Here is a 21660-nt window from a genome sequence, read left to right on the forward strand (position 1 = left end):
CTCTCTGCTGCCTTACACTCAGCAACCCCATCCGCATGGCCGCCCTAGCCCTTGTGGAGTGGAAATATCCTTAAGAGACTGTGTGTGTGTGTGTTTGTGTGTGTGTGTGTGTGTGTGTGTGTGTGTGTGTGTGTGTGTGTGTGTGCATTTGCAGACCAAATATGTCTAATGCTTTGACTGATCAATGCTAACAATCTGATATATTTCTTATTATTTCATAGTATAGCCCTATTTTGGAATCCCTTGCCCTTCGAGATTGTAAAATAAATCACCAAACCTCAAAAGTTTTTACATTTTCTTTGGCATTAAATTCCATGTTTAAAGTGGCTATTGGATACATTACAGTATGTGACCTTTAACCTCTTTTGTATAAGCCTTTTGATATATTCATTTTGCTGGCCATCATTGCTAACTGTGTAGCCCTTGGTGTTTCACGGCCCTTTCCTGAAGATGATTCCAATGCCACCAATCACAATCTGGTACGTTGGTGTTTAGGGATGTGGTTATTAACAAAAGAGCAGTTTATCGCAGGTCTTTCACCTTCACCACTACAGGGCACTTGGTAACCTTTTAAGACCGACACATGATCAAACTGAAGTCTCCTAAAATACCACATAATAAATATAATTGTACAACTAATTTTTTGATAGTGTATGGATGATTTTAATTACTCTACTTTTTGTCCCATATAACACACACACACACACACACACCCTTGCCCTTCACCTGCTTTACTATATAGCACATACCCTGAGCTCATTAGCCTTTTGACCTGTTTGTACAGTCATTAGGTTTTAAAGGGCTGTGGGGGTTGGGTCCGGAAACGTATCAATGTTTTTAATGCAGTTGAGAGAGCTTAAAAAAAGAACAAATCCTGCCATTTAATGTAATAAACTCAACAGATCTTTGCATTTCTCTTTGTTACTTTGTTATAACTTTATTTTTTCGCCTTTATTTAAATGTATGTCTTTTCTCAGGAAAAAGTGGAATACGTCTTTCTGATTATTTTCACCATTGAAACCTTTACAAAGATCCTTGCCTATGGTCTAGTCATGCACCCCAGTGCCTACATCCGCAGTGGCTGGAACATGCTGGATTTCATCATTGTCATTGTCGGGTTTGTGCGAATTCCCAGGCAGAATTCATCTGATTCATATTGATTTTTAATTTTGCTGTTTATACATGTGAACTGTGTGGTTGTTTTAGCCACTGATAAGAATGTAAACATCGATGAAGGGCAAATGTATTTTCTGTGTGTGTGTTTGTGTGTGTTTGCAGGCTATTTAGTGTTGTAGCAGAGATGGGAGAACACAAAGAAGGAGATGCTCATCATGCATCTGGTAAACCAGGTGGCCTGGATGTCAAAGCTCTCAGAGCTTTCAGAGTACTTCGACCTCTGCGCTTGGTCTCTGGAGTGCCCAGTAAGTGTGTGTGTGTGTGTGTGTGTGTGTGTGTGTGTGTGTGGGTGTGTGTGTGGGTGTGTGTGTTTTGTTTTTGTATATGTGTATGCAGGTGCGCAAAGCTTTATTAGTAAATATATGTGTTTGTAATAAGTGTGTGTTTGTAATGTGTGTGTGTGTTTGTGTGTGTGTAGGTCTACAGATTGTGCTGAACTCTATCATGAAGGCAATGGTTCCCCTGTTTCATATTGGTCTGCTGGTCATGTTTGTCATAATCATTTACGCCATTATTGGCCTGGAGCTTTTCATTGGCAGAATGCACAAGACGTGCTTCTATGTCGAGACAGGTAATACAAATCATTCAAACGATTCACCTCATAAAATATGTGCACTCATCAAACATATATATATATATATATATATATATATATATATATATATATATATATATATATATATATATATATATATATATATATATAAAAGCATATATTTTCATATACTATATGTATATAGTATACTATATACAGTATACTATAAGTACATATTCATATACTATAAAATAACCAAAATTCTTTTGTTTTATTCGCTAAATTGATTTTGACGTAATAAAAATGTATGGCTTTGCCCCCACAGAACTTTACGTAGAGGATGACCCGACCCCATGTGCATTTGCTGGTAATGGCCGTTTCTGTGTGGGTAACAACACCAAGTGCAGGGGATACTGGGAAGGCCCTAATGGTGGCATCACAAACTTTGACAACATCTTCTTCGCCATGCTTACTGTTTTCCAGTGCATTACTATGGAGGGATGGACTGATGTATTATACTGGGTACCATCTATTTTATTGTGTCACTTCCTCATTTCTTCATGGTCTGCCTATTCTCTTACTGTGCCAGTGTTGCATTGTTACTGTGATTGGGAGTTAAACTGAAAATCTTAACCTGGTGATTAATTAATGTTAGTTCAGGTGTCACAAGCCACAGATTTAGTTAGCCACTGTCACTGGTGAAACTGGGAATTTAGTGTGTGTGGAGTTTTTTTTTTTACTTCTCTTGCATGTTTAGGCTAAAGGAATTAAGGTTGTAAGACATAAAAATATGGTTCCTGAACATGCTTTGCTTTATATATTTGTTGTGCCATCTTTTCAATACAATATTAAAATACCAATATCCATGTACAGTAGATCAGTGTGGTAAATGTATACTATAGGTTAGCCTACTATAGCCATTTGTTTTCTCATATGCATTAGGTATAGTGTTTTACATATATAAATTAATTATATCAGTCAATCAGAAATCAATTAGATAGATCAGTATCAAATATCAATATTTTAATATTGAATATAAAAATATTTTAACCTTTTTTTGCCCACTCTTTTTTTTTTTCCCTTTGAGTTTTTTTTACAGATGAATGATGCGATTGGTTTTGAGCTGCCCTGGATTTATTTTGTATCTCTGGTCATCTTTGGGTCCTTCTTTGTTCTAAACCTTGTTTTGGGTGTTTTGAGTGGGTAAGAGCTGTATAATTGTGTCTGGTGCAATGAACTGGTGTACTCAGACTGTATTTAATTCTATTTAGAGATTTGCCTGGGATGTGGTGTAAATTGTGTGTGTGTGTGTGTGTGTGTGTGTGTGTGTGTGTGTGTGTGTGTGTGTGTGTGTGTGTGTGTGTGTGTGTGTGCACTCAGTGAGTTCTCTAAAGAAAGAGAGAAGGCTGTGTGTCGTGGTGAACTTCAAAAGGCACAGGAGAAACAGCAGATGGAAGAGGACATGGTGGGCTACATGGATTGGCTCATTGAGGCTGAGGATATGGATGAAGATGGCAATAAACGTGAGGAACACAAGAGTTAATTGTTATTAATTGTTATTTAGAGTTAATGTGTTCTGTACAAATATGAACATAGACATGAATAGGCACAATATTTTATTTATTTACAAATCTTTTTTAAAGAAATGCTGAAAGGGAATTTATTGTGCATCGTGACTGAGATCCAGCAGCACACAACAAAACGTCATCAGAGCAGAAAGTTTTAACTTTATGCATGCCCAAGCAAGTACTCTGATATTGACCTTGTTGGACAAAAACTATACTCAGTACATGAACATAAAGGGTTCATTCATACATACATTCATTCATTCATTCATCCATCCATTCATTCATTTTTCTCAACTCCATGTTCAGGTTCATGGTGGGATAAAATAGGCATAAATGTAGTAAATTGTACGCATTTTTTCTTTTACATTGTCGACAGGTATTATGACAGGTATAGTCCTGCACACATCTCACTGCAAACTGACACCATTATTGAGGGTTAAAAATACAAATATTGAGCGCTGAACAAATACGGATAAAGAGGCGGTATAGTGGCTGTTACTGTTATTCCACATGTAACACACAATACACAAAATTCACACACAGTCCCATATCTATCTTTTCTCTATTTTCATTAAAATAAGGTGCTGTGGTGGCGAAGAAAAAGATGATGAAGAAATACGGCTGGTATAAACACAGTGAGGATGGAGGTATACTAAAATCTAGCTGTTTTATACCTTTGTTTGAAATTAATATTTAAAACTTCAATATGAGTCTTTTTGTTTAGTTTGAACAGATATATTGGTTTAAATCTTTTTACAGAATCAGACTCAGACTCAGAATTTGAGGCCTTTCTCGATGACGATAATGGCTGCTGCGCCTCAATACAGTAATGCTATAGGATAAAATTGTATCTTATACATTCACTGCTTCTGATAAACTTCAGTACATCTCATCCAGTATTTTCTTATTCTTACAACTTAGGGCCAAACTGCTGACTATAAGCTTCTGGTAAGTCAACAAAAATTATTTCATTTAGTGTTTTATTTGAATTGATTTCTTCTTGTTGTTTGATTTGAGAAATTAACTACAGTTTGTGCTTTTTATAATAAAAATAAATAAAAATAAGCTGGACATTTAAATGATCTATAAATGTTACTTATGGTTTTATGTCCACAACTTCAAAATAAAGGCAGGAGAACATTTTAAAACTGAAAGAATAACATTTGCTGTTGTTAACAAAGATGCCCAAACTTGTTCTAATCATTAAAGTACTTTCAGGAATATATAAGTAGCATGATGTTAGAAATCTACAGTTGTTTGGTAATTTGTTCTGACTGGATGTGTGTTTTTGTATCGTAAAAATGTATACATTTATAGAAAAAGTTTTTATAAAGTGTAAATTAAATAATTGTGAGTGTAAAGTGTATAATGTATAAACGCTTAGTTAAAAAATTTACTGTATAATGCGTACATAAAGACTGTCTTTGTGCAGAAAAACTATATTAATAGCGATGTACACTACCTGGTAAAATATTTTGAGCTGTTCTTTAGTCTTGAGAGTTTTCTCTCCTCTGGTTTCTGTGCAGTGAGCAGCTCTACCATTTGAATTTAGTTCTGAGGAAGAACTGCCGCATAGCAGTGAAGTCCACTAACTTCTATTGGCTGGTGTTACTGCTGGTCTTCCTCAACACAACAGCGAGTGCCTCAGAGCATTACGGCCAGCCTCAGTGGCTCACTGATATACAGGGTTTGTTTAGGCATTTTTTAGACCTTTACATTTTAGCCCGTTACTAAAAACAGCCTGTGGATTAAAACTGATAACAGATTTGAATACTTTCATAAGAGTCAATTATTTGAGGCTGTTTTTCTTGAGCTGGTTGCTTTTTATTTTGCCACAGAACGAGCGAACAAGATCCTACTGGCCCTGTTCACCCTGGAGATGCTGATGAAGATGTACAGCTTCGGCTTCCAGGTCTACTTTATAGCTCTCTTTAATCGCTTTGACTGCTTTGTGGTGTGTGGTGGGATACTAGAAACTGTACTTGTGGAGTTGGACGTGATCCCACCTATTGGTATATCTGTGCTGCGCTGTGTCCGTCTTCTCCGCATCTTTAAAGTTACTCGGTGAGTTTGCAGTCTTTTACTTTATTAATTCATGTTTCAGCTCAATATGCTAGGATTTCTATTTACATGTAATGTTCTCTGTGTATATTGTTTTGCATGACAAGTGTAGATATTGTGTAGGGTAGTTTTGTGTAAATGTAATGTAAATTTTTCACCTCTTTTTCTCGCAGTCACTGGTCTGCTCTGTCAGATCTAGTCACCTCTCTGCTGAACTCGATGAAAGCCATTTGCTCCCTGCTTCTGCTCCTCTTCCTGTTCCTCATCATCTTCGCCCTGCTCGGTATGCAACTGTTTGGTGGCAAGTTCAACTTCGATGAGACCCAGATGAAGAGAAGCACATTCGACACCTTTCCTTCTGCTCTGCTCACTTGTTTCCAGGTAACTGCCTCTGCTGCTAGGTTGTCATCTCTATACCCAGGTATGCTTGAGTGAAGAAGAAATTCATAGAAATGGCATGATTTCAATTCGGTGAACATTATGCATAATCATAATGTTATAAATATGCTGCCACCAAAGTGAGCTATTCAGCTGTATGTCTGATCCTAAACTCTTAGACTCTCTTAGAGTGTTTTTTGTGAAAGAATTCAGTATGTAAATCCTTATTGTACTTAATGTTAATATGTAACTGATTTGTATTAGAATTGCTTCAAACACAACTCGAATAAAATAGAAGCCATAGACAGATCACCTCCGCTACTCACATGATGCCTAGTTATATAGACAGAATTCATTTAATTATCTGTGATAATGCAATTTGAATGTAATAGCCATGAAATGAGGAAAATGCAGTTTTTCACAATGAGAAACTGTCTCACTATAGATTCTAACTGGAGAGGACTGGAACTCAGTTATGTATGATGGTATCATGGCATACGGAGGGCCTATTTTCCCCAACATGATCGTTTGTATCTACTTCGTCATTCTTTTTGTCTGTGGTAACTGTATCCTTTATTCATCATCTCTATTCAGTTCTATACCTTTGAAGATAATACAACTTAGGTGTGATTGAATGGACTAATAATGTAAGCCAGGAAAAATTGCTTTCTTTTAATTGTCCATAGCAGAATGGACAATTTTTTAAAGCAATATGACATTTTGTGTGGTTTGTTGGTATGAAAATTCTTCCAAAGGCTCACTGGGGAAGGTGGTAACCATAGCAAATAAACTGTTAGGGATAAAGTTAAAAAGTATGGAGAATGTATATAAAGAAAGAGTGTTAAGAAAGGATAACATCATTGTGAGTAACAAGAAGCTTCCTTAATGTTACAGTTTTTAATAGCTACCATCTGGCTGACAATATTTTGTTCCTGGATGCTCGAAAAAAACAAGTCAAAATGATCTGTACCGCAAGCAATTCATTTGTTCAATTCTTCTTTTTGTAGTGGTACCTAATGGTCAGATATACTGGTCATTTTTTTATTAAATTATCAGCGATAAATGTAATAATTATTTATTTATTTATTTATCTTTACACATGCTAACTGTAAATTGCATAAATGTCTGTGTCAGTATGCTGCTAAAGTATTTTCCCTATGTGGATAAATGAACTGAAGTGAACTGAACCAAACAATTCGAGTTCTTATTAAAATTTGTTTTATACTGTGTTTAAGGTTTTTCGATAAAATTATGTAGATTTTAATTTCCACAACAATACAACATTAGTCTTTGATAAATTACTCGTGAAATTGGACACAATTCTTAATCAAATTAGTGTTTCCTTAATCTTTACTTTTGCTCAGACATCCTGTTGAATGTCTTCCTGGCTATTGCTGTGGATAACTTAGCAGGAAATGGCAAAAAGAAAAAAGAGTATGTGCCCTAAAAAAGATTTATAAAACATATCAGCATATCATTTTTCATTTGACAAAGTACTGGCTCTCCTGCATTATTTATTTATGTTTTAAATTTAACAAGTTTAACCTCCTTTAAAGAGAAAAACCAGAAGAGGAAGAGTGGGAAGATGATGAAGACAGGGAAGATGATGAAACTGGAGTAAAACTTTAAATTTTTTTTGCTTTGTTCCTCTTTACCTTGTCTCTTCAATCTTTTTTCCCCTTCATTATATCTTCTACTTCTCTTTTTTTGTGATTTTCTTTTTCTACTTTTTTTTCAGAATGATGCAGATGAATGGGAGGAGAGTGAAGAGTTGAGAGCAATTGAAGGCCTTGAGGGTAACCGATTTTAAGTCATGTTAAATAATGGATATGATTACCTATAAATGTTAAATTATAATATTTTATTAAGATTTAGAGATTGTAGCATGACAACTGATTTGAAGTAATTTAAGATTTACTTTGTGTTTTTAAGGTGCTGTTCCAATGAAAGTGGAAAGTTTTCAGCCCAAAGAGAAAATTGTCCCCATACCTGATGGGAGCTCATTCTTCATTTTAGGAAAGAAAAACTGGTGAGTAGTCAAAGCTAAATGTACAGGTTTCATTATAGCAAATAATAAGAAATCTACCAGAGAAGTTCTTTGGAGTTCTTGAACTCGGCCCATTAACCATGTCAGTTATATACCTGTATTGTATTCTGTCTCAGTACAGTCAACGCCCCATAATTTGCGGTTCGGATTATTTTAAAATTTGCGAGAATCCATAGCGGGGACCAAATTTTCAGGAACGTCAGGAATAACATTTCAAATAACACTTTTTTATGTTTTCACTAACAGATTTCATTCAATGTGTTTAAACACATTATTGTATTAAAGTGACATAATGTCTAGATGAATTCACTAAGGTTCCATAGGGGCTGCGGTGGTGCGTCCAAAATTCGCGGATTTTTGGAACTTACATCATAATACTTGCGAGTTCCAGGGAAACACTGTACAATTATATTTCCAATAAAGTTGAAATGAATGTAAAAGTGGATAATTCCATGTCTTTTTATCTGTGACTTTGTTTTCTTGATTCTCTATCTGTACAGCTTTTTACTGACCTTCCTGAACCATCACTGACCTTCTTTTCCTGATTTTCTGTCTGTCTAGCCTCCGAGTCGCTTGTCACAACCTCATTTACCATCCTTACTTTACCAACTTCATCCTCCTCTTCATCATCTTTAGTAGCTTCTCACTGGCTGCTGAGGACCCAATCAAAACTCATTCAGTTCGCAACATTGTAAGTTAGTGAGTTTGTGAAGAGTTCGACGAATTGATCCTGATGGGTTTTGTTTGGTGCTGTTTCAGAAAGTAAAAGTGATGTAGCAATGTTACTTTGCATAATTATTTTCATTATTGTGCCTGATGTATATATATATAATATAATCATATATATAAGACAATAATATCTTCAAGAAAACACTAATAAAAACAGTTTATTATACCTCCCTCTAGATGCTTGGCTATGCTGATTATGTCTTCACCACTGTCTTCACTATTGAGATTATATTAAAGGTAAACCTGTTAATTAATTCAAATCTATCATTTTGTTTGAGTCTGAATTGTATTGATCTCGATGAGGTGTAAATATATGTTAGGGTTAGCCTAAGTTTGTAGATCTACATAGAGTTTAAACGTGCCAATATTTTGTTGTCTTACATTGAGCTTAGACTGCTCAAGTTGTGAAAAGCTGTCTGTGCAACATTATTAGTGACTTAATAATCATTTATGTCTTGGACATAGATGACAGTATATGGTGCGTTCCTTCATCAAGGCTCCTTCTGCAGAAATGCTTTTAATCTCTTGGATCTGCTGGTCGTCAGTGTATCTCTCACATCATTCTTTCTGCAGTAAGTGTGACATTGATTTTCCGCCTATACACTAATTTTTTTTACTTTATATTATTTTATTTGAAATGTTTATTCAGCCTTGTATTCTGACATTTTATGTGTCTTTTGTTGCTTTAGTTCGAGTGCCATCTCTGTGGTAAAGATTCTGAGAGTACTGCGAGTGCTCAGACCTCTCCGAGCCATCAACCGAGCAAAGGGACTCAAGGTACACCAACAACTTACTGACCACATAATACCGTGTATTCTTATCACATCATAATTCTCATACTTATATGACATATTATATTATTTATATATTTTATATGAATCATCTAGTCCAGGGGTGCACACTTTTTCTGCATGCGAGCTACTTATAAAATGACCAAGTCAAAATGATCTACCTACTATAAAAATGCATAAATAAATATATATATTTTTATTTTATGGCATGCGATCTACCCACACTACCTTTGCGATCGATGGGTAGATCGCGATCAACTTATTGGGCACCCCTGATCTAAACATTTCACTTTGATTTTCAACTGTGTCCATTTTTTGGTGTGTTCATTTGTGTCTCCAGAGTGTGATCCAGTGTGTGTTTGTAGCCATCCGTACCATTGGCAATATCCTCATTGTCACCACTCTCCTGCAGTTCATGTTTGCGTGCATTGGAGTGCAGCTTTTTAAGGTAGCATTACTAATGCTAAAGAACACTCTCACTAAACCGTTAATGCACATTTGGTCTCATATGGATGCTATTTGCTCTTTCAGGGGCGTTTTTATAGATGCACAGATGAGGCCAAACACACACCAGAGGAATGCAAGTGCGCATCAGTGTTCAGAGCTCACAAATTTTAGCCTAATAGTATTTTAACCTCAGTAGTCTGTTTGCTGATGAATAATTGTGTGTTTTATTCAGAGGCACATTTGTGGTGTATAAGGATGGCGATATGAATCATCCAATGGTGAAGGAGAGGTTTTGGGTGAACAGTGATTTCAACTTTGATAACGTGCTGATGGGAATGTTGGCTCTTTTCACTGTCTCTACATTTGAAGGCTGGCCACAGTGAGTTTATACACCAGTTATTAATAATACATGATCAACATCCAACATATCTTATATACCCTTGCTTCTTGCAATAATAGAAAACAAAAATGTACTTGTTGTTGACAAAACTATGTATGTTATTTATGTATTATTTTATTATTATCTATTCTTTGTAAATGTGTTTGATCTGTGATCCTTTTCAGGATTTTATATAAAGCCATCGACGCTAACGCTGAGAACAGAGGCCCTATATACAACTGTCGTGTGGAGATCTCCATCTTTTTCATTATCTACATCATCATCATTGCCTTCTTCATGATGAACATCTTTGTGGGCTTTGTCATCATCACGTTCCGCGAACAAGGAGAGGTCGAGTTCAAGAACTGCGAGTTGAACAAAAATCAAGTCAGTATATAATATGTATATAAATGTATATAAATATGTATATTAAATATTAAATATAATATGAAACCTTGTTTGCATATTAGAGCATTTTTAAACCCTATTAATATTTAATTGTATAGTTTGACCAAAAGATGACACTCACCGGGTGCATGTAGAGTTTACAATGTACTAATATAATTTCTCCACAAGAATCTTACAGCACTATTTCTTTCTTCAGAGGCAGTGTGTATATTACGCACTGAAAGCACAACCTATACAGATCTACATACCTAAAAACCCATCACAGCTGAAGTTCTGGAGGATTATTAACTCCTCGCAATTTGAATACATCATGTTTGTTCTCATTCTGCTCAATACATTTACGCTGGCTGTACAGGTGTGTATCACACACATCATCTATTACACTCCATTATTTTATTAGCATCAGTAACTTCTCAAGTTTATTGCATAGATTTGTAAAAAGATGATCATATACACCATGATGTGTGTTCTGAAGAACACAGTGAGCTCAATGCACCCTTACATGCAAACCCATTTTTAATGTCTGTATCATCAGCACTATGAACAGTCAAAGCTGTTCAACTTTGTCATGGACATTCTGAACATGATCTTCACCTTGCTCTTCACTATCGAGATGATCATCAAACTGCTTGCTCTTCGGCCATATGTAAGACCCATTTCACACAGTTTAAAACACAAGATTAATGCCTTTCCGCTGATTCTTTTGGGGGAAGAAAATGCAATGATCAATATTTTATAAACACTTTCTCATCTTTCTTTCCATAGCACTATTTTATAGATGCTTGGAATTCTTTCGATGCCCTAATAGTGGTGGGGAGTTTGGTCGACATCATGATTGCAGAGTTTAGTGTTAGTATTTCACTTATTCACTACACTCACAAATACACATAACATATAATCCCTTGTGTTGTGTTGTGTTGTGTTGTGTTGTGTTGTGTTGTGTTGTGTTGTGTTGTGTTGTGTTGTACTTTGCCTCACACATTTTCCATCTTTTTTTTTGTGCATGATCTCTCCGGAATCCTCTTATTCTTGCTCTCACAGGGTGGTGGAGGCCATGGAGAGGTGTGACAAGTTTATTTTCAGCATGCCCTAATTGTATCTTAACCTACGCTGTTTTAATCACAAGCAAATAAGCATTAAAGCTGTTGTAAAACATAGATGTTATTATAGTTACTACATAATAACATCACAGAAGGTTGCAATATATATTATATCTTATGCATTCTAGGATAAGATATAACACATAGATAACATATTATATGACATATATAACACATACTGTATACTTTTAATAGGGGAAGGGGGATGGGGAAAATTCCAAGGTGTCAATCACCTTCTTTAGGCTCTTCCGAGTCATGCGATTGGTCAAGCTGCTCAGCAAAGGCGAGGGCATTCGAACGCTTCTCTGGACATTTGTGAAGTCTTTACAGGTCTGTTCTAAATGTCAATTTTCAGATACATGTTCTTCTTTTTCGTCTTCATTCAGCTGCTCTCGTTAAGGGTTCATACATCTCCATACTACTCTGTCCTCTACATCGACCGCTTTCAAATTAACTACCAGCATGTCTTCCCTCACCACATCTATAAACCTCCTCCTTGGTCTTCCTCTTTTCCTCCTGCCTGGCACCTTCATCCTCAGCATTCTTCTACCCGTATACCCGATGTCCCTCCTCTGCACATGTCCAAACCATCTAAATTGTGCCTTTCTTACCTTGTCTCCAAAATGTCCTACTTGCTTAAAAATGTATTTCATTCAATAAACAACATCCTGCTACACCTTCTGTTTCTTAGGCAATGTCACTGTCTCAAAATCATACAACATGGCAGGTCTCACCACAGTCCTATAAACTTTCCCTTTCACCCTTACAGATACCTTTCTATCACAAATCACTCTTTTCCACCCACTCCACCCTGCCTGCAGTAGCATATGAGTCCACTGACTATATCTCTTTTTCTTGTAATCTTTTAATAATTTTTTTCTTTTTCACATTTACTCTCTTACCTCAGGCTTTGCCATATGTAGGTCTGCTCATCGCGATGATCTTTTTTATTTATGGTGTAATCGGGATGCAGGTAGACACACCTTTATCATTTCTTCTTTATCTCCATGCATATTGCTCATTTTGCTCATACCCTGAGTTTCTTTTTCTATACCTTGAACATTTTTCCTTCTTAACAGACGTTTGGGAAGATTGCTATAGACGACGACACCGAGCTCAATCGCAACAATAACTTCCAGACATTTTTCATGGCAGTACTCCTTCTCTTCAGGTGTGTGCACAACACAGTATTTATAGAGCTGCTGCATCAAAATTATTGCAACTTTACATTTAGGTAAAATATTTATACTAATAACTGACCAATGGTTTGTTTTTCATTATTTTTACTTAAGATGTGCAACAGGAGAGCAATGGCAGGACATTATGCTGGCAGCACTGCCAGGACGACGGTGTGACCCTGAGTCAGATTATGAACCAGGGGAGGAGTACAGCTGTGGCAGCAATCTGTCCTATCTGTATTTCATCAGCTTCTTTGCTCTGTGTGCTTTCCTGGTAAGCAAGAATGAGATATAGAGATATTTAAAAAAATTTATAAATGCAGAAGCCACAAGTATCTTTAATTTTGACATTTTATAAAGCTTATAGTGGCTGCATGTTGAGCAGTATATGAGGGATTTCTCCTTGAACAAATTCACTCATGCTGGGTTGTTACTTTTTGTAAAAAAAAAAAAAAAAAAAAAAAAAAAAAAAAAAAAAAAAAAACAGCATTTGAGTATATGAAGCAATTTGTGTAAATCAACATTTGTATTGTTTTTAATGATAATTGCAGATGGCTAATTGACAACAATGCTTTTAAAAACAATAGAAAATATTGTTCAAAAAACATTGTTTTGACAATTTCTGTTTAAAAAAATACATTTTGTTAGTTTCTAAAATATATAATTTCCTTAATTATGTATAATAATTAAATTATATATGCATAAATTAAATATACAGACATTAAATACAGGCATTTGAACGTACAGTAAAGCCACAGTAAATCACGTTTAAAAAAACAATGAAACACAGCAAGCAAACATGCTTGATTTTTTTTATAAAAAGGGAAAAAAATATGCATCAGTGACTTAAAATTTTATAGTTTTCTGAGCTGATTGCGCAACCTGATGCTCGCGAGTCACAAGCCAGTGCGCCTGTCCCGAAGTTAGCAAACAAACAGTTTACACACTTCATTAAATGTACCTTTTTCATATGATGAGGATTATACAGTTATTGCATTACGTGCTGATGTTTCACTTCCATCTGTGACACCAGTGTGTTTTCTTCATACCACACAAGCTCCCCTTTGCATAACTTACAGGTTACAGTCTTCTTTGTTACGTTTAATATAAAATACTCCTATGCCTTAGATGACTTAGGGGGCACACACACTTTTTCCTGCAGCCTCTCCGTTATTTCACAAGCGCCTGCATTATCACGCAAACCTGGAACTTGAGCAGCCCAAAATAATCGATAACGGCATTTGTTGACAACGAATTTCATTATTAATTATTATCGATTTTATTATTATTATTAGTTGTTGCAGCCCTTGTGAGAAGATCCATGATAACTAGTTCTTGTATCTTTACATTTTAGATTATTAACTTGTTTATTGCTGTCATCATGGACAACTTTGAGTATCTAACCAGGGACTGGACTGTGCTGGGCACTCACCATCTGGATGAGTTTAAGAGAGTGTGGTCAGATTATGATCCTGAAGCAACGTAAGACAAACCGTTTATTATTGTTTATGTAAAAATTAGCAAAAAGACAACAATGTTCTGGACTGAAACAGATCACTAACATTTGAATACATCAAAAATATCTACAAAATTTTTATTTCTTTGAAAGATGTAGTTAAAATATTTGCATATTTTGTAAAGGGGAAGAATCAAGCACCTTGAGGTTGTGACTATGCTGCGTCGAATTCAGCCTCCTCTTGGTTTTGGCAAACTTTGTCCTCATCGAGTGGCCTGTAGGGTAAGCAACTATACTGTACATAAATACCGAATTAAAATGGTGTATATTATAATAGTTGCAAGAGCTGTTGTATCATTAATGTAACCGAGATCTTTAAAAAAAAAATACAGTACAGAGTTCACGGTCACAAATATGTCTTGGTATACATTCGAATCTGCATGTAACATGTGGTTGTCTCAGACAAAGCAAGCAGCTGACACACTCAGTCTGTCAACAGTATTTAACTCCCAGTGGAGCCCACATGGAGCTCCACTTAACTCAGCAATTCAATTAGTCTCTCTCTCTCTCTCCCTCTCTCTCTCTCTCTCTCTCTCTCTCTCTCTCCATCTATTAATTTTTGCAGAGGCTGGTCAGTATGAACGTGCCTCTTCATCCTGATGGCACTGTGTCCTTCAACGCGACCCTGTTTGCTCTCGTCAGATCTTCACTCAAAATCAAAACCGAAGGTCTGTGTGCACAGTACAAATATAGCAATTAATATAACCCCCCCAAAACTTAATTTAAGACAAAACCTCTTTCATTACCCAAGAGGAAACACAAAGTAGAGCTACACCTAAATAAGACCACATTAACATATAAATTGTTGGCAAACACAGGACTGAATCAATGCAGGTTAACTTTGCCATTAATAATTTAGCCGCTTAATTGAATTCTTGAATTTGTTTTAATCATCGGCTATCCCCAGGTCCAATTGACAAAGAAAATGAAGAATTGAGAGCCATTATTAAAAAGATCTGGAAGCGAACCAAGCCTAAACTTCTTGATGAGGTTATACCACCCCCTGCAGGTACTCAGCTACATTCAACTACTAGATAGCAGATAGCAGTTCAGAATCCTAATCTTTATTATATTTCAAACTATACTATACTGTATTGTGAATATAGTATTGTATTATATTTTTGGTATATTTCTAAAGCATTTTGAGTCTGTAGTGATTTTATTGATGCTTCTGAAAGACAACACATGGGTTTTGCTTAGATCTTAGTCTGTGTTAATCTGTGGCATGTCATTTTCTTTAGGAGAGGAGGTGACTGCAGGAAAATTCTATGCAAGTTTTCTCATCCAGGATTACTTTAAGAAGTACCGTAAAAGGAAGGAAAAAGAGAAAAAGAAGAAGGGCAAGGATAAGTCAGCTTCCCTTCAGGTGCACAGTTAGCATATGTCTACCGGGTCTTGTATGTTATTTGATAGACCAAGGCAGGTTGTCTATTTTGACAGATGCTAAGAACCTAATGGAGAATAGAGTGACTAACAAATTGAATGTCAGAAATGTCCTTCCATGTTAGTGCACTATGCTTCCAATCTGTCAAACACAAGACTGAATTTCACTAGCACATACAGTTTTCATCACACTTGGCTTTATAGAGTGATTTCAAGCTGCATATATAAACCACTAAATGTCACCCTCTGACTCTGCTCTGTTGTTTTTCTGAAGGCTGGCCTGAGGACCCTGCAGGATTTGGCACCAGAGATGAGGCTGGCTATGGAAATGGAGGAAGGCCAGGAGGAGGTGCTTGAAGGTGACATGTTGGAAGAGGAGGAGTTCTTCAGGGTAAGCTGCAATTGATCATTTTGATGACATGTCTTATGTTCTTTATAAATAAGCTTCATAAATCCAGGCCTTCTGTTTTAATTTAATAGTAATATTAGTATAAACTATTAGAAAGACCCAAAGTTTGGGTCTCAAGATCCTATAGATAGCAGGTGCATGTGCACAGTAGGGAGTGTAGACAACAGATGGAAGGAATGAGGGAATGAGGGAGTCAAAAAAGATTTCAGCCATTTTGACTTCAGAGTACCAAGGAATCTAAACATGCAAATGCGATTTCTAGGAAATATTAAGCATAATGTGTCTAGTTTTGATATGTCCAGATAACACAACAGAAATGTTAATGTTCATTATTATTTTATTTAAATTAATAGACAACAACATTTTGGACAACGTTTTGGACGTTTTTCCACAATGGTTACTCCGTATTTAAATAAATAAAATCCAAATAATATCACCTTTAGAAGAGTCCGCCTCTCTCCTTTCAAAGCTACAGAGTGACAGTGTCTTCAGCGCTGCACATCTAACTCCAACCATGTCGACCCCTGTGGGCACTCCTTTCCCCCTGCAGTATGGAGAGGTTAGCGTGAGCATCGAACCCCCTCCTTGTGATTCTCTGAGGCTAGAGGAAGCACTGAAGGACTTTCGACCGGCTTCGGCCCTCTCTGATAATGAGGTGGTGCTTGAGCAACCTCACAGGTTGATTCCTCTGCCCAGACGGTGGGCGACCAGTCAGTCCAAACTCAGCTCACTGTGGGCTCTAAATTCCAGCTCAAGGCAAGCACAGTATTTATAAACTATTTATAAAGTGTTTAAGATGCTGAGTTATCATGCATCCGGAAAGTTTTCACAGCGCTTCACTTTTTCCACATTTTATGGTACAGCCTTATTCCAAAATGCATTCAATTCATTATTTTCCTCAAAATACTACAAACAATACCCCATAATGACAACATGAAAGAAGTGTGTTTAAAATGTTATGAAATTTATTACAAATAAAAAAAACTAATTCAATCACATGTACATAGTATTTAAAATCTTTGCCATGACTCACAGAATTGAGCTCAGGTGCATCCTGTTTCCACTGATCATCCTCGATATGTTTCTACAACTTGACTGAAGTCCACATGTGATAAATTAAGTTGATTGGACATGATATGGAAAGACACACACATGTCTATAAAAAGTCCCAGATTTAATAGTGCATGTCAGAGCACAAACCAAGCCATGAAGTTCGAGGGATTTTCTGTAGACGTCCGCACAGATCTGGGGAAATGTACAGCAACATTTCTGCAGCATTGAAGGTCCTAATGAGCACAGTGGCCTCCATTATCCGTAAATGGAAGAAGTTTGTAACCACCAGGACTCTTCCAAGAGAGGAGCCGCCCGGCCAAACTGAGCGGACTGTGGAGAAGGGCCTTAGTCAGGGACGTGACCAAGAACCAAGAGTTTGTAGCATCATAATCAAAAAGACTTAGAAGGGTAATTGGTTCCAACAGTGCTTCAACACAGTGTTGAGCAAAGGCTGTGGATACTTATGTACGTGATTTTTTTTTTTTTTTTTTAATAATTTCGCAAAGATTTTCAACAAACATGGAAAAAGAATGAATTTAATCTATTTTGGAATAAGGCTGTAACATAAAATGTGGAAAAGGTGAAGCCCTGTGAATACTTAATGGATGTACTGTATATCCATTATCTATTATTAGTGACATAATTTTGTGGGATGGGATTTTTAAAGCAGGGTTTTTTTTCATGAGAGCTATAATGATAGCTATAATTTGAGCAAGCAAAATTCATATTTTATTTCTAGTTTATTAACAACACCTGGTATTGTACAGCATATAAAGGATTAAAATTTCTCTCTCTCACTGTAGTCTCTCTCTTGCTGCTTACCTTATTTAATGCACAGATATACTAAAAAAATTATGGCATTAACCGAATGGCTTGTTAACTATAATGAAAATGCATCTAAAGAAAAGAATCCTCCAATTTCCCAATATTTGATCTCTTTTTTAATATCTTAAGTGTTTATTTAATATCTGCCCTTTAGGCCACCCAGCGCACATTCACCACCTGATTTGGATGAAAAGCTGCAGAGTTCAGGAGGGGAAGGAGAAGGTGTTGGGACAGGAGACGGAGTACCAAGTGCTACAGAACAGAGTCAAGATACTCAGAGTACAGTGTCACATGACAGGTGGGGAGAGCAATCAGTCAGAATCTGATGAGCCTTTATGAGAGGAATCGTGATAAAGAAAGAGGATGGGATAAATATACTGAGGGGGTAATGAGAGGGTTGTGTATTCACGCATGATTCACATTTATTTGAATGCTCAACTAAGTTTCTTTTAAAAGTGCAGATGAAAAAGAGATTCTTCCCTGCACATAATGAATAGAGCCCTCTCATAGTCGGTGGAAAAAATAGATACAGAAATAGATTGTTTTCATCGTCTCCAGGGATTCAGGATTTTTTCATGAAATAGTTGGCCTTTAAAGAATGAATGAAAAACCTCTTTATATAATTATTTAACAGATATGTCGCTATCTAGGCTGTGACCTTGTGCAATACCACCTTATGGCTTATCTTCTAAATGTGTTGCTGTGTTCTTGGTTGTGTTGAAGTAGTGGGAGAAGGGCTCTTAGCTGAGCCAGTGTGCATCTGAACACAATTAGCCACAACGATAAAGCAGAATGTGAACTAACTCTGAAAGTTTGAAGTGTTTGAAATCAAAGGTTTTCTTCTGAGTGTGCTGTAGTTTTAAATATGAGATATTTATGCTTTTTTTTTTTTTTTTTTATTACTAATGCTTTGAATGTTACGACATATAACCTTTGTCATAAACAGACAGCAGCATCCAGAAGCTCCTCCATCAACACAGACTGGATCTCCTCCAGTTTCCAGTGGCAATAATGCAGCTTCTGCTTCATTTCAGCCAGATAACATTAGCAGCAATAGTTGCAAAATTGCTGCAAATGGGTATAATGAAAACACTCAATCTATTAGTAGCTACAATGGGAACGCCTGCCATTTAAACGGATACAATGGCAATGCTTCGCCTACAAATGGCAGCAGTGGCAATGTTTTGCCAACAAATGGGTACAGTGTCAACACATTACCCACAAATGGTTACAATGGAAGCACATACCAAGTAAATGGCTACAATGGATACCACAGCAATGGATACCACAGCAACGGCTACCACAGCAACGGTTACTCGAGCAATGGGTACAGTGCCAGTGGGTACAGTAGCAATGATTATGGTGGCAAACGACAAAATGGTAAAGGATACACTCGAAAACGCTTCCTTCCTCCCACCCCTTCAGGTGAAAAAGCTTTTTGGCCATATGGTGGATTTTTATTATAAACACTAATTGTACACCAGTACACAGCTGTTTTACACTATTTATTTTCCTCGTTCTGTTTTGCTGTATTAGGACGCAGGCCAAATTTCACTATCCAGTGTTTGAGGAGACAAGACAGCACTGATGATATCCCGATCCCTGGTACTTATCACCAGAACTCACCTCCATGCAGAGCACGAGAACAAGTAATGCTTTCTAAACTATTTCAGATAATAATTTATAGATTAAAAAAAAAATGTGACAATACTGAAAGGTGATATATTGCTGTATCGTAATCCCTTTAAAGCATTTTCTTAATCCAAAAGATCAGTGCATGAGTGCAATACCGCAAGTACCTTAGTAGTCAACTAAAAAACAATTTATAGCATACAGTAGAATTGATATACTATACCATTAAACCCCTTTACAGATACAAAAGAACTATGACTCTCGACGCAGTAGCATGTCCTCAGCAGCCTCATCATCCTCATGGGCAAACACGCCGGTGCGGCCAGGTCGTCTGCTTTATGCTCCTCTAATCTTGGTGGATGAAGCAGGTGGAACACAGACCATTTGGAACGAAACTAATGGCAGCACTAGCCTGCCAGCTGCAGTTCATCCTGGGTGGCAGGCAAACCAGGGTGTCTCCCAGCAGCAGGCATATGCTACACTGAGGGTGCCATCCCACCAAAGCCCTGGCTACGTGGAGAAAGGAAGTGCTGACAGCCTTGTAGAGTCGGTCAGTACATTGGAAGCTAATGTGGTGCTTTACCTCACTTACTTTACTATAGTTAGTTAGTTATTTACAGCGCTATATAATATATTTTTTTATTATTTTTACATTTGAAATGTTGACTTGTAACACTGACATTATTTCCTCAGATCCTAATATCAGAAGGCTTGGGTCTCTACGCCAAAGATCCCAAATTCGTAGACTTTACTAAGCGAGAGATTGCTGACGCATGCAACATGACTCTGGATGAGATGGAGACAGCTGCGTCCGGTTTGCTGAGCCAAGGAACACCTAGGCAGTCAATCAGTCGCTTTCAGGAGGATCTGTCGGACGAAATAAACTGTGTGATTTCATACTGAAGTTCCCACTATGACCAAATGAAAGAGGAGAATGAAAGCATATTAGAAAAAATAAAGAAAGAGACATACAACGAAAGCAATCTGGTGCAGGAATGGGATAACTGCAATTCACAATTGTGTATTGACCAAGTGCTTTTCCAACATAATGACACTTAAATTCTGGATCTGGAATGGAGCAGACTTGAGATCTTGAAACCAACTTACTGTGATTATAGGAATCTGAATCGTCTCTGCTTAGATAAAATGGATAAGTTCACAGTATTAGATAAATAATGATTTACCTGACAATATAGCAGAGTATGATTTAACAGATGTACTGATTGATACCTGATCTGTTGAAAATGAGCTTAGAAAAACTTTTTATATTGCATTATGTAATCTTAATGATCCAAACATATTTACCCAAATGCCTAAAATGATTGTGTTATAAAGATAGTTTGAATTAAAAAATAGAAAAATGTCTCATTTTATATTAATCGCTCTTTAATTTTACACATTGAGCATTAGCCTTTGGTATTAAATCTGTTATTATGCTGATGCTCCAGAGTTCTATGTGTGTAATAAATTATTCTACTCTTTTAAATCTCCTTTTTTCATTGAATACAGGTTTTTCCTCCACAAACAATCAAAGGCATTTTTTATTCTCTAGTCTGAAATTTAAACCCTTTTAATTAGTTTTTGGTTGTCCCTCCTTTTTCTATAGGTATAAAGTGGTTACCATACATGTTTTAGTGTTCTGTGAGTTCATACATGTGTTCAGGCATCATAAATTAATTCATAATTTTCAAATACAAGCCAGGTCCAAATTGTAAATATGATAAACTACATAGAAGTATGAACCCTAACATTCATCCTTATGAACACAGAAACAAAAAAAAGAAAAATATATATATTTTTTGTAAATTGGTTCATTCAAAATGCAGAAACAAGCTGCATTCTTGCTCTTATGAGACGTTATCTTGTAGTAAGAAGACCCACTTGTCATGATTCTCTCAGAACAATACGACATTTCTTATTTTCTTTTCTTTTTTTTCGCAATAATGAGAATTTCTACATTACATGGACAAAGGTTTGTGGACTCCAGACCAGAAGATTCGTATGTGCTTTTTTGAACATCTCTTTCACCATTTAGTCTTCATATT

The 21660-nt window shown here is 36.4% G+C and overlaps 1 protein-coding gene across 1 annotated transcript; it reads left to right on the plus strand.

Annotated features, from left to right (window-relative positions):
• Positions 1-377: 377 nt before the first annotated feature.
• Positions 378-21101, plus strand: cacna1fa (calcium channel, voltage-dependent, L type, alpha 1F subunit a). Its single transcript, XM_083554707.1, has 46 exons — positions 378-479; positions 978-1117; positions 1279-1421; positions 1595-1747; positions 2037-2233; positions 2811-2914; positions 3092-3234; positions 3861-3926; positions 4039-4105; positions 4201-4227; positions 4806-4966; positions 5118-5343; positions 5514-5721; positions 6164-6284; positions 7083-7152; positions 7275-7335; positions 7457-7514; positions 7651-7747; positions 8327-8456; positions 8672-8731; positions 8960-9066; positions 9184-9271; positions 9626-9733; positions 9817-9869; positions 9965-10111; positions 10297-10498; positions 10716-10874; positions 11055-11165; positions 11285-11368; positions 11561-11581; positions 11815-11949; positions 12527-12592; positions 12699-12790; positions 12912-13071; positions 14152-14279; positions 14439-14535; positions 14879-14981; positions 15221-15322; positions 15555-15679; positions 15971-16087; positions 16656-16861; positions 18138-18281; positions 18930-19408; positions 19520-19632; positions 19857-20165; positions 20309-21101. Exons 2-46 carry the CDS (start codon positions 1053-1055, stop codon positions 20516-20518), a joined length of 5823 nt encoding a protein of 1940 aa, XP_083410833.1. The 5' UTR covers positions 378-479; positions 978-1052; the 3' UTR covers positions 20519-21101.
• The last annotated feature ends 559 nt before the right edge of the window (positions 21102-21660 follow it).

This window comes from Silurus aristotelis (assembly GCF_946808225.1).
Source record: "Silurus aristotelis genome assembly, chromosome: 11".
Lineage (NCBI taxonomy): Eukaryota > Metazoa > Chordata > Actinopteri > Siluriformes > Siluridae > Silurus > Silurus aristotelis.

Excerpts from the sequence above, each read along its gene's own strand:
- cacna1fa (XM_083554707.1), top strand. The coding sequence starts at position 1,053 with ATGCACCCCAGTGCCTACATCCGCAGTGGCTGGAACATGCTGGATTTC. Across the intron at positions 7,336-7,456 it reads GGGAAGATGATGAAACTGGA|AATGATGCAGATGAATGGGA; the intron begins GTAAAACTTTAA and ends CTTTTTTTTCAG. Across the intron at positions 15,680-15,970 it reads ATAAGTCAGCTTCCCTTCAG|GCTGGCCTGAGGACCCTGCA; the intron begins GTGCACAGTTAG and ends GTTTTTCTGAAG.